The sequence below is a fragment of the Theropithecus gelada genome, chromosome 15, assembly GCF_003255815.1.
Source record: "Theropithecus gelada isolate Dixy chromosome 15, Tgel_1.0, whole genome shotgun sequence".
Taxonomy (NCBI): Eukaryota; Metazoa; Chordata; class Mammalia; order Primates; family Cercopithecidae; genus Theropithecus; species Theropithecus gelada.
Window position 1 is genome coordinate 30,801,420 of NC_037683.1, and position 14,084 is coordinate 30,815,503.

Below are 14,084 nucleotides of genomic sequence, written 5' to 3' on the forward strand. Positions count from 1 at the left end.
TATCATACTGAATGGGCAAAAACTGGAAAAATTCCCTTTGAAAACTGGCACAAGACAGGGATGCCCTCTCTCACCACTCCTATTCAACATAGTGTTGGAAGTTCTGGCTAGGGCAATCAGGCAAGAGAAAGAAATCAAGGGTATTCAGTTAGGAAAAGAAGAAGTCAAATTGTCCCTGTTTGCAGATGACATGATTGTATATTTAGAAAAACCCATTGTCTCAGCCCAAAATCTCCTTAAGCTGATAAGCAACTTCAGCAAAGTCTCAGGATACAAAATTAATGTGCAAAAATCACAAGCATTCTTATACACCAGTAACAGACAAGCACAGAGCCAAATCAGGAATGAACTTCCATTCACAATTGCTTCAAAGAGAATCAAATACCTAGGAATTCAACTTCCAAGGGATGTAAAGGACCTCTTCAAGGAGAACTACAAACCACTGCTCAGTGAAATAAAAGAGGACACAAACAAATGGAAGAACATACCATGCTCATGGATAGGAAGAATCAATATCGTGAAAATGGCCATACTGCCCAAGGTAATTTATAGATTCAATGCCATCCCCATCAAGCTACCAATGAGTTTCTTCACAGAATTGGAAAAAACTGCTTTAAAGTTCATATGGAACCAAAAAAGAGCCCGCATCTCCAAGACAATCCTAAGTCAAAAGAACAAAGCTGGAGGCATCACGCTACCTGACTTCAAACTATACTACAAGGCTACAGTAACCAAAACAGCATGGTACTGGTACCAAAACAGAGATATAGACCAATGGAACAGAACAGAGTCCTCAGAAATAATACCACACATCTACAGCCATCTGATCTTTGACAAACCTGAGAGAAACAAGAAATGGGGAAAGGATTCCCTATTTAATAAATGGTGCTGGGAAAATTGGCTAGCCATAAGTAGAAAGCTGAAACTGGATCCTTTCCTTACTCCTTATACGAAAATTAATTCAAGATGGATTAGAGACTTAAATGTTAGACCTAATACCATAAAAATCCTAGAGGAAAACCTAGGTAGTACCATTCAGGACATAGGCATGGGCAAAGACTTCATGTCTAAAACACCAAAAGCAACGGCAGCAAAAGCCAAAATTGACAAATGGGATCTCATTAAACTAAAGACCTTCTGCACAGCAAAAGAAACTACCATCAGAGTGAACAGGCAACCTACAGAATGGGAAAAAATTTTTGCAATCTACTCATCTGACAAAGGGCTAATATCCAGAGCCTACAAAGAACTCAAACAAATTTACAAGAAAAAAACAAACAACCCCATCAAAAAGTGGGCAAAGGATATGAACAGACATTTCTCAAAAGAAGACATTCATACAGCCAACAGACACATGAAAAAATGCTCATCATCACTGGCCATCAGAGAAATGCAAATCAAAACCACAATGAGATACCATCTCACACCAGTTAGAATGGCAATCATTAAAAAGTCAGGAAACAACAGGTGCTGGAGAGGATGTGGAGAAATAGGAACGCTTTTACACTGTCGGTGGGATTGTAAACTAGTTCAACCATTATGGAAAACAGTATGATGATTCCTCAAGGATCTAGAACTAGATGTACCATATGACCCAGCCATCCCATTACTGGGTATATACCCAAAGGATTATAAATTATGCTGCTATAAAGACACATGCACACGTATGTTTATTGCAGCACTATTCACAATAGGAAAGACTTGGAATCAACCCAAATGTCCATCAGTGACAGATTGGATTAAGAAAATGTGGCACATATACACCATGGAATACTATGCAGCCATAAAAAATGATGAGTTTGTGTCCTTTGTAGGGACATGGATGAAGCTGGAAACCATCATTCTTAGCAAACTATCACAAGAACTGAAAACCAAACACCGCATGTTCTCACTCATAGGTGGGAACTGAACAATGAGATCACTTGGACTCAGGAAAGGGAACATCACACACCAGGGCCTATCATGGGGAGGGGGGAGGGGGGAGGGATTGCATTGGGAGTTATACCTGATGTAAATGACGAGTTGATGGGTGCAGCACACCAACATGGCACAAGTATACATATGTAACAAACCTGCACGTTATGCACATGTACCCTACAACTTAAAGTATAATAATAATAAATAAATTTAAAAAAAAAGACTTGTGTCTATTTTATGGTAGTAAATTATAAAATTGATATTTATGTGTGTTTCTTGCATTCATGACACACCTTTTTCTTAATTCTTTTTATATTCCCAGGCTGCGCAGTTTGGCTTCAAGTTTTTTCAAAATGTCACAAATGTCCAAAATTTTTCTAAAATGTTTATCAAAAAAAAATCCACATATAAGTAGACCCATAAATTTCAAACCCATTTTGTTCGAGGGTCAACTGTATAGTAAATACATTCATCAGTAGCATAGTTTTTGTCACCATTATTGAGTATTCTGTGCTATACATAATTGTATGAGTTATATTTTGCAGATCTGGCAGCACAACGTGTTCACAACAGCATTGCCACAAACACGCGAGTAAAGTGTTAATAGATGACAGGAATTCTAATCCTATGAGACCATTATCATATATTTGGTTTATCCCTGATGAACCAAATTTTCTTCAAAAATATATATTCATCTTTTAATCAAATACATGTTATTTTTAAAACTATTTTGTGAAATTCTTGAAGAAAAAATAAACACTTTAAAATTACTTCCCTCCAGAGCCTTTTCTGCTACTGCTAAGTTTTTTTTATAAGATGGTATAATAACACTAAGCCACATTACTGTGGCACAAGACAGATATAAGATATAAAATTTAGCAGGAATAGACTCTTACACTGATAACACATTATAAGTTCTGTCTACAAGCAATATGCATTTGGGAACCCTCTTTAATAATGCCATCTCTTAGCCTGGCGTGGTGGTGCATGCCTGTAGTTCCAGCTACTCAGGAGGGTGAGGTGGGAGGATGGCTTGAGCCTGGGAGATTGAGGCTGCAGTGATGGGGCAACCTGCATATCAGCACCACTGCACAATGATGGCGCCACTGCACGCCAGCATGAGTGACAGAGCAAGACCCTGTCAAATAAAATAAATAAAATAAAAAATAAAATAATACCATCTCACCTTTTTCTATCCTTTCCCAATAGTAGGCTACTCCAATGAGGCAGTTTTCCTGAATTTATCACAGTGACTTTTTTTCTTGCTAAAACATTAAAACTTAATATTCTTTCTTAACGTTCTTGTCCCTATTCCTTGGTTTATGCAAGGACACACTGAGGTTCATTTCCGTTTTCATGGAATATGTTCACTGAATCTTTTTTTTTTTTTTTTTAGATGGAGTCTCACTCTGTTGCCCAGGCTGGAGTGCAATGGCACAATCTTAGCTCACTGCAACCTCCACCTCCTGGGTTCAAGCAATTCTCCTGCCTCAGCCTCCTGAGTAGCTGGGATTCTAGGGGCACGCCACCACACCTGGCTAATTTTTGCATTTTTAGTAGAGACAGGGTTTCCCCATGTTAGTCAGGCTGGTCTTGAACTCCTGACCTCGTGATCCACCCACCTCGGCCTCCCAAAGTGCACCACCGTGCCTGGCCTGCTTAATCATTTTTCTAAACTGACCCAGCACGTTAACAGCTCCCTTACTCTAAGTGCTTGTTTACTATAGAGAGGCAAGCATTTCCCCGACCTCAGTCTCTGTGTTCAGATCTTTTCATGCCTAAAGGAAAATCCAAGGACTTTTAAGATCAGAATCTACAAAGTTTTAGATAATGATATACATACTAGTCCTCACTATGATCAATTTCTGCATATCTCACAGCAGCACACAAAGACACAGCCTACAAAAGCCAGAGGCATGAGTTTGCCCCATGCTGGCGCTAATTGCCGTAATACTACATAACTCACTTTTATGGAACATTCTGTCCTTGGCACAGTTTTTGCACATGTAAATTCATTCACGGCCCTTAATGCACATTGCAGGGGTTGAATGAAGAGTGAGAATGGTCTTTTCTGTGTTGGAATTTTGTTCAGTTCTTGGCCTCGTGGGTTTCTTTTTCTCGACACTTTTCAAGATGTGCGCTATCCATGGTATCTATCCCCTCAACTCCTGCTCAATAACCTGGAGCCAGCACTGAGTGCCCTTCAATTAATAGAGCTTTTTCCGGTCCTGTCTCTGAGATCAGCTATTGGCCCAGGGACCTAGCAGAGTTTTGCTTCCTAACAATAAGGGGGAGTCACTGAAGTTTATAAACGTGTCAAAGAGCCCCACGTTCATGTTGAGATTCCAAACAAACTTACTAATTTTGTTTTTTGGGATTTTGTTGTTGTTGTTTTGAGACAGGATCTTGTTCTTTCACCCAAGCTGGAGTGCAGTAGTATGACCATGGCTCTCTGTAGCCTCGACCTCCCAAGCTTGAACGATCCTCCCACCTCAGCCTCCTGAGTAGCTGGGACTACAGGCATGCACCACCACACCCAGCTAATTTTTTTTTATTTTTTGTGGAGATGGTATCTCGCCTCATTGCCCAGGCTGGTCTCAAACTCCTGGGCTCAAGCAATCTGCCCACCTCTGCTTCCCAAAATCCTGGGATTACAGTCGTGAGCCACTGCGCCCAGCCACTAATTTTGAATAAACATTTTTTTCCTGATAAATAAATCACTTTGTTGTAGTTGACTACTTGGCATTTAGGAAAAGCAGTTAGTGAATTTATCATCAATATCACAAGGCTAATGTTTAGCTGGCACACACAGGAATGATCATAGCAGTCGTTAAATTATTGAAATACATAATGGTTGATAAATAGGTTCTGCCCCCCCCACCCTATTCCCACGTCCTACCTCACTGAGACTGACTTAATCTGTTTCCTAGGACACCCTGGCTCTCCCCCAAATCCAGAAACTAAAAGAGTTTATGCTGGCAAAGCAATTAGCTGAGCAGATGCATAGCTGTTGCTCATTCTGACTGATCAGCATCCAAGCCACTCAAATTGTTAAATATTTTGAATCATAATCTTGAGCCATCATGGTGTCAAAGACATGATACACCTGAGCAACATAAACCCATCCAGTGGTTTTTTTTTAAAAAAAAATCTAGCCCAGCGGTTCTCAAACCTGAGCATGTAGCAGCGTCATCTGGGGAGCTTGTTAAAACTTCACTGTCAGCCCTACCCTCAGAGATTCTGAGTCAGCAGGTACAGGGTGGCGCCTGGGAATTGGCATTTCTCACAGTTCTCAAGTGGTGCTGATGCTGCTGGTACACAGGTCCTCAGAACAGTTCTCTGTTAGAAATTCTGTCTCCAGAACTGTGCTTCTCAAACATCAATGTTAACAAGAATCACACAGATTATAATTCAATGCATCTGGGGTGGAACTGGAAGTTCTATAGTTCTATTAAGCTCCCAGGTGATGCTAATGTCTATGTATGACCACACAATGAAAGTCCTACTTATATGTTTTTTTGTTTTGTTTTGTTTTGTTTTTGTTTTTGAGACAGAGTGTCACTCTTTCACCTAGGCTAGAGTGCAGTGGTGCGATCTCAACTCATTGAAGCCTCCGCCTCCTGGGTTCAAGTGATTCTCTTGCCTCAGCCTCCTGAGTGGCTGGGATTACAGGTGCGCACCACCATGCCTGGCTAATTTTTGTATTTTTGGTATAATGAGACGGGGTTTCACCATGCTGGTCAGGCTGGTCTCGAACTCCTGACCTCAAGTGATCCACCCACTTCGGCCTCCCAAAGCGTTAGTATTACAGGTGTGAGCCACCGCGCCCAACCCCTAATTATAAGTTCTTTATCCTCTCTGTCTATAATTACTTGTTCACCCTTCTTTCATTTACTTTTTAAACTTTTTTTTTTTGCTTTGCCTTCTTTTGCTCTTCCTTTCTCCCTTTTCCTCTTACCAGTTTTCTTCTCTTCCTTTCCCTTCTCTTTTTACTTCTTTTCTTTCCAGTCTGTTTTTCTTGTAGATTTTTCAAGATTTAAAATTCCCAACCCATTCTCAGGATTCTCTTCCTGGTTAATTTTTTTGAAAAAACAAAATAAAAACAAAAACAGGCCGGGCGCGGTGGCTCACGCCTGTAATCCCAGCACTTTGGGAGGCTGAGGCGGGTGGATCACAAGGTCAGGAGATCAAGACCTTCCTGGCTAACACGGTGAAACCCGGTCTGTGCTAAAAAAAAAAAAAAAAAAAAAAGTACAAAAAATTAGCCGGGTGTGGTGGCAGGCACCTGTAGTCCCAGCTACTCGGGAGGCTGAGGCAGGAGAATGGCATGAACCCGGGAGGCGGAGCTTGCAGTGAGCCGAGATCGCACCACTGCACTCCAGCCTGGGCAACAGAGCCAGACTCCACCTCAAAAAAAAAAAAAAAAAAATGCAACCCTGACTTCTCAAAAAGAGACTCCACCCAGACTGTCTTGGAGCTTCATGAGTCCAACAATGAGGTAAGAAATTAGTCTAGGGAAACAAAGAAGGCAGTCAAGTGCAAAGGGAAAGCCCAGATGGCTCTTTTCTAGAAAATACTATGCCAGGAGCTTCTTTCCAGGACTAGAAACTTGCCATGCTTACTGACTAGCTCTCTCTCTGCAAAACATTAAAAAAGTCGATGAGTGAATTTGGCCATTTTCTGGATTGTAGGAGTGCTTATTCTAGTTGAGAAAAATAAACCTCTGTGAGCCATCAGCTTGTACTCTCCCTGTCCTTGGGCTAGGCAAGCTTCTTAGCAGCAAATTCCACAAAAAAGTCTACAAGCCCTAGCACTGAAAGACAGAGGTACTGACCCAGCCTTGCTTGACTTCCAGAAACCCCAAGGACATGGCCGGAGTTTGTTGGTGTAGTAGCTGTGTCTGAGCGTTCATTATGAACCATCTTCTTTTCAAATGCTGTGGAGAGAAGTTCAAGAAGAGTTAATTCCACAAGGAAAAGGAGAATGGAAATGGTAGATGTCTTCCTGGTGCAGAGAAAAAAGGAATTCCCTCTGAATTCAGACCATCCAGTGCTAAACGGCTTTCTGAGAGACCTACATATTTCAGCCGACCCTGTGTTCCTTCCTACATGAGAAGCAACCTGGACTGGATTCTAAATTAATTCCAGCTATCATAAGTTATCTAAACTTGTTGTACCTGGACTATCTTACCTGTAGATGGACACCATTACCTTAGCTAACTGGGCACTTACAAGATAACATGTATGAAAATAATGCTTACAATGGAGCTCACGCTTTGAAGCAGTGGTTTTCCAGTGGGGACAATTTTGCCCCTCCGGGAGCCACTTGTGGTTATTACCACTTGGAGGTGCTACTGACATCTAGCGGGTAGAAGTCAGGGATGCTGCTAAACAGCCTACAATGCACAGGACAGCCCCCTATAACAAAGCCTTATTGGCCCAAAGCGTCAGGAATGCTGTGGTTAAGAAACCTTGCTTGGAAGATGTTCAGTTTGTGTCAACATCCATTTTTCCTTCTTGAATGAAAATGAGACAAAAGATAGAGGAGAAATAGATGAGGATAAGATCTAAAATATATAAGCATGAATACAATTTCTGGCTGTGATGGAGGATGCATCCCAATGAAAAAGAGAGAGAGAGAATAAGCAATGAACAAAGTCATTGAAAATACTTCAAATACCTTTTTTAATTTTAAAAAAATTTTTGTTAATACATGTATTAGTCTGTTTTCACGTTGCTGATAAAGACATACCCAAGACTGCGTAATTTATAAAGAAAAAGAGGTTTAATAGATTCATAGTTCCATGTGACTGGGGAGGCCTCACAATTCTGGCAGAAGGCAAAAGTCATGTCTTACATGGCAGCAAGCAAGAGAGAATGAGAGTCAAGCAAATGGGGAAACTCCTTATAAAACCATCAGCTCTCATGAGATGCATTCACTACCATGAGAACAGTATGGAGGAACTGCCCCCATTATTCAATTATCTCCCACCGGTCCCTCCCACAACCCTTGGGAATTATGGGAGCTACAATTCAAGATGAGATCTGAGTGGGGACACAGCCAAACCATACCAATACATAATACTTCTACGTATTTATGGGGTACATGTGACATTTTGTTACACGCCTACTTCAAATACCTGTACAGAGGCAGCCATTGTCTCCATCTGACAGTTTTCATGCAACACATGACTAAAGGCCCAGAGCTGGATATATTAAAAAAACAGAAAGAGAGATTTTGCTATTTTTGTTTTATTATAGAATCTACAATTTCTCATTTTCGTTGTTCTTGTTGCTCTGTAGATTTAAGGAACATTGGCCATGGCCATGTTCAGGATTTTTTCTGACATCAGTTTCTGAAAGTGACAAATCATCAGGTGCAGGGGTCAGCAAACTGCTGCTGTTTTTTGCACATCCTACTAGCTGAGAAGGGTTTTTACATTTTTCAAAGGTGGCAAAAGAAATGAGGAACATGCAACAAAGACTGTGGGTGGCCCATAAAGCTAAAATAGTATCTGTTCCTTTAGAGAAAACATTTGCCAACCCTTGATCTAGTGCATAAAAGTGTCATTTCTTTACTCTCTAAATAATTAGAGCAAAATAACAAAGTGAATGGGAATTTATGACTCATTAAATCAAACTTACAGGAAACTCATTATTATAGGGTTAAGACTTTAGTATTTTTCTCAACAGCACAATCGTGTCTTCAAATTCTTAAGTGAAAATCTCATCTATTTAATATTACTCTGCTTACTTCTCATTTGGTGATGGGATGGAAGGATGGATTGGAGATGGGAGAAGAATATGTAGAAATAGGTTATAAAAGATGAAAATAAGACAAACACATTACTGATTCTGCATATAAGGCCCTCAGTTTTCTGATTCTTGGCTGTCCACAAGTGAACTAGTCATGGCATAAAAGTGAAATAAGATCCAAAGTCTGTCAAAGTTCCGGGTTCTGAGATGACATGTTTAATGATGTCATAGAGAAGTTACCCATGTATTCCGGGCAGGATACTGTAATAAATAGGAGACAGCTACAGTGATCCAACTAAACCAACAGGGGATTTTCATCAGCACTTCCCTGGTGTGATCATGGTGCAGATTATTAACGACATGGTAGGTATTTATTTGGCTTCACTGAATATTTCAAATGTGGCCATCTTGGGAACAGATTTGAAAAACTTTAAGAATGTATTCTCTCTATCCAGTATTCCATCATTGCATTGTAGCAAGGGGAGAGTTTTAAATTCTTGCTCTGTATCTTGTTCCTTGAGGGATGGCACTATCTAGAAAAGCAGCCAAGGGGCAAATTGATAAAGAAGGGCTTTCTTCCTCCTGGACTCTTATTTCCTGCTTGACTTCAGATGAATTCTAGACCAGCTCTTAGTATATCCCATCCTGTATCTGATCCCATGGATCCTACCTCAGTTGTGCCTGGAAAATTCCATGGAAGTAAGGGATCCCACACCTTTTCTCTTATCCTAGGAAAGAGAATAGAAACCCCAGATGTGGACTGGAGTGGGAAAATTGTGACCAATAGTATCAAGAATCCCTTAGGTAGGTACTTTGTAGTGCCACCTTCTACTCATTGCCCAATGTTGCTGTCACAACAAATCTAAATTCATGTACAGGACAGAGATAATTCTTGATTTATAAAGGAGAAAATTGCCTCTAAAAGAGAGGTTCAGGGCTACTTCATTTAAGAGGTGGTGTGGGCATTAGAACCCAGACCTTCTGATGCCTGCCCTCATTACAGGAAGTCAAGAGCTGGAGGAGGGGAGAGGGTTTAGGGCCTGAGCCTCATGTCCACCCGCACCCGCAGATTTAGACTTCTGACATTTTCCCCAAAGGTTGCTATACAGATCACAAAAATGACACTGACCAGATTAAGAGAGCACTGCCCTATAACCTTGATATAAGAACATATTTTGAAACATCACACATTTGCTAATGCTTTTGGCACTTATTTTTTTAATGTTCTGGGGATGTCACAGAATAGCCCAGAGCCTTATTCCCTCAGAAGACCTTTCTTTTCCTCTCCAGGGACCTTTTCAGAGGCCCTGCTCTCCATCCTATCTTTATTCAGATGCCACCTTCTCTTTGAGGTTGACCTTGGCCATCCGGACTACAGTTGTAATCCAACCCCCATTCTTCCTTCCTACTTCATTTTCTTTTTGTTTTCTTCATTAGCAATTATCACTAATATACTACAAATATTACCTATTGACCTTACAGTAAGCTTCCCATTCTAAAATGTAAACTCCATGGAGACAGAATGCATAGTTTTTGTTTGTTTTCTTTTGTTTGCCACAGTGGTATCCTAGCAGTTTGTGCAGTACCTGGCATAGTATAGGCCTCAATAGGTATGTGTTAAATAAATACCTATACTGTGAGAGTATTTCCTTCAGATAATTTAGTCAAGTTAAGTTCATGGGTCCAACTAGGCCAGCTCACACCCAAACAACAACTACTGGAAAGTGAAGAGTGCTGGGAGCTTGTAAGGATGGCATCTACCTTATAACTTCAGAAGCAAGTGAGAAATAAAGGCTTGGCATGGCTCTGAAAAGTTAGTTACTCCATCCTAGAGGAATATTGATAAAGAAAGAGAGTGCATCTTCTTTGAGTTGTCACTTCTACCTGATTGAAACTAAACAAAGTAGCCACGTAATTGTCCAGGCTATAATAGAGCAGGTATGTTGTATTAGTCTATTTGCATACTGCTATGAAGAAATGCCCAAGACTTGGTAATTTATAAAGAAAAAGAGATCTAATGAACTCACAGTTCCACATGGCTGGGAAGGCCTCACAGTCATGGCAAAGGCAAAGGAGGAGCAAAGGCATGTCTTACATGGTGGCAGGCAAGACAGTGTGTGCAGGGGAAACTGCCCTTTATAAAACTGTCAGATCTTTTGAGACTTACTCACTGTCACAAGAACAGCATGGGAAAAACCTGCCCCATGATTCAATTACCTCCCACCCGGTCCCTCCCATGCAATGTGGGGATTATGGGAGCTACAGTTTAAGGTGAGATTTGGATGGGGACACAGCCAAACCGTATCACATGTCATTTGTATGGATTAAACCCATCCATAGTGGGAATGGGCCTTGCTTGGCTTAATCCAATTAACAATCCCATCCCCCTCCTCTCAATGTTTGGTCCGGGAATAAGCACACAGTGCAATTAGGGCCAATGAAAGGGAGAATAAGTTCTAATTCTATGATGAACTCAGGAGTGGATTTTCTGTAGTGGTTAAGGAAATAGGAACTGGGGTCAGGCTGCCTAGGATACCAATGCCAACTACACCACTTACCAGCTAATTGATCAGATAAAGTTAGTGAACTTCAGTTTTCTCATTTGTAAAATGGAGATAATAATAGTATACACATCATAGTGTTGTTGTAAAGATTATGGTAGAGAATATAGGGCACAGAGTAAATTAGTTACAATTGTTGCAATTCCAGTGAGAAAAGAAAAAATCTTTAACAGAGTACTATATATTGGCAAATCATTCATTCATCAAGAAGACACTCAGGCTGGGCAAGGTGGCTCACACCTATAATCCCAGCACTTTGGGAGACTGAGGTGGGAGGATGGCTTGAGTCCAGGAGGCAGAGGCTGCAGTAAGCTGAGATCGCACCACAACACCCTAGCCTGGACGAAGAGCCAGACCCTGTCTCCAAAAAATTAAATTAAATTAAATTAAAGAAAACACTCCATGAGCATTTACTCGATGAGTACTCTATAAGCACTTATGTGTCAGTTAGGGATCATGGGAGGTACAGGAATGAATCAAGATTAAGTCCTGTAAGGACTTGGGGAGATCAATCATGCATGAAATAACTAGTGTAGGACCAGTCACTTCTCATAAAGCAAGCAAATATAGATGCAGTCATCTGAGTCCCAGGAAGGGAAACCTTGATTTACTTAGATGATACAAACAGTTGATGGGAAATTCATTTGACATTCAGCAAGAAGCATGTCAAATCCTTAAATGTATAGTTTTAGCCACAGCTGTAATACTGATCACTTCCCCCCAAAAAACAAGAACTGAATCAAGGTGTGAGATTAGTTCATCTCCTTTGAAAGTTCATTAGTCATGCATGTTTAGGCCCTTGTTTAATAAAAATCTAGTACTATAGATATCCACCCTGAACAGCAATTCACGCCTACCCTCCAGCCCCCATCCCTCCCTGGCCAACCTGTTTCTCCTCAGAGGTAACCACCGTTATCAACTTCCATTACCAACCTTTTTGGTGCATAGACTTCCATGATTTATATGTACTTACAAAGAGAAATATATTTGACATGAGGGACATTTAGAGAAGGTGGGGTCAGCTAGAGAACAATGGCATGGGATACATGGTTAAGGTTTTTAAGAACTAACATGGCCAGATATGGTGGCTCACACCTGTAATCCCAGCACTTTGGGAAGCTGAGGCAGGAGGATCAGTTGGACCCAGGAGTTTGAGACCAGCCTGGGCAACATAGTGATACCCTGGCTCTAAAAAAACCAAAAACAAAAGCAAAACTAACCTGTCATCTTATTCTCTACAAAATGTCATGAGACATTTCCTCATTTATTTTCTGGTTTCAGAATGAATTTAAAACATTTCTGACAGCTGCCGGACACAAACTCGCAGTGGTTGAATTTTCTTCAAAATGGTGTGGTCCTTGCAAAAGGATGGTACCTGTTTTCCATGTAAGTACAACCAGTACCTATCTCATAGTTTTAGAAGAAATTTAAAGTTCCAGAATATTTTTCCCAGTAATTCTTAAAAGTTTGGCACTTATGAGCCACTATGGAGACATAGTTTTTTGAAGCACCCTGATTAACTTGAAGATAATCTACTGAGATCCAATTAGATAATGAGTGTACACACCAGAAAATTAATACTACTTGTCCACGGGTAATTCTGCAAGGAACATCCCAAGATGTGCAAAGGAGTCCAGTTGTACAAATTAATGGATTCTTCATATTATAGCAATGACATTTTACCAAAGTTTCAAGAGTTCAGAACTTTCAAACACTGGATTAGAATACAGATAAATACAATATTTGTTTTTAAATATAACATAAAAGAATAAATTTCTCCCAGTTCTTCAACCTTATTATCAGAACAAACCATATGTCTTTATGTTATTTATCCTACAGCTTTATTGATGTATATTGTTAAATATCTTTATTGAAGTATAATTGTTAAATAAACAAAATCTGTTTATTTAATGTATACAACTGATGTCGGGACATATGTATACACCCATGATATTATTACCACAATCAAAATCCATCACCTCCAAATGAAATCTTGTGTACATTTGCTTTTGTGTGTGTGCGTGTATGTGTGATAAGAACACTTAACATGAAATCTACACTAAATTTTTAAGTGTGCAACACCCTCATGTTAACTATAAGCACTACGTTGTATATTACAGTGGGCCCCAACTTTTTGACACCAGGGACCAGTTTTGTGGAAGACAATTTGCATGGACTACGGGTTAGGGTAGAGGTGCGGGGATGGTTTCAGGAAGAAACTGTTCCACCTCAGATCATCAGGTATTAGATTCTCATAAGTAGTGCAACCTCGCTCCCTCACATGTGCGGTTCACAATACGGTTCTTGCTCCTATGAGGATCTAATTCCACGCTGATCTGACAGGAGGCAGAGCTCAGGCAGTAATGATCACTCACCCACCACTCACCTCCTGCTGTGTAACCTGGTTCCTAACAGGCCATAGACCAGCCCTGGGACTGAAGATCCCTGGTTATATCAGATCTCTAGAACTTATCGTCCTGTGCAATTGTATCTTTATACCCATTAAACAACTCTTTCACTCCTTCCCTGTTCCCTGGCATCCACCATTATATTTTCTGCTTCTGTAAGTTGACTATATTTTACATACTTCATAAACATTGAATCATGCAGTATTTATTCTATGGTGACTCACTCGTTTCACTTAGCATGATGTCCTCCAAGTCCACACGTGTTGTTGCAATGAGGCAAATAATACGCCTTGCATGTTCCTTTCTTGTCCTTGATTTACTTTGTAAAATATTCTACTGAGTTGTACTCGTATATTTATATTCAAGTCTTTTTTCCACATACATATTGGTTCATGTTTTTATGGTCTCCAAATGAATCTTTTACTATCTATACCATATTTTAT

At 40.3% G+C, this 14,084-nt stretch overlaps 1 protein-coding gene across 6 annotated transcripts in view; it reads left to right on the forward strand.

Annotated features, from left to right (window-relative positions):
* Nucleotides 1–8,920: 8,920 nt before the first annotated feature.
* Nucleotides 8,921–14,084, forward strand: part of TXNDC8 (thioredoxin domain containing 8) — a 34,718-nt gene continuing 29,554 nt past the window's right edge. For 3 of the 6 annotated variants that reach the window (XM_025360229.1, XM_025360233.1, XM_025360230.1), the window contains exons 1-2: nucleotides 8,925–9,035; nucleotides 12,515–12,619. In XM_025360229.1, coding sequence (XP_025216014.1) covers nucleotides 9,012–9,035; nucleotides 12,515–12,619 — 129 coding nt within the window. In that variant the 5' untranslated portion in view covers nucleotides 8,925–9,011. Of the gene's footprint in view, nucleotides 9,036–12,514; nucleotides 12,620–14,084 lie in introns of all 6 variants that reach the window. The other 3 variants (XM_025360228.1, XM_025360231.1, XM_025360232.1) reach the window with 2 other exon arrangements.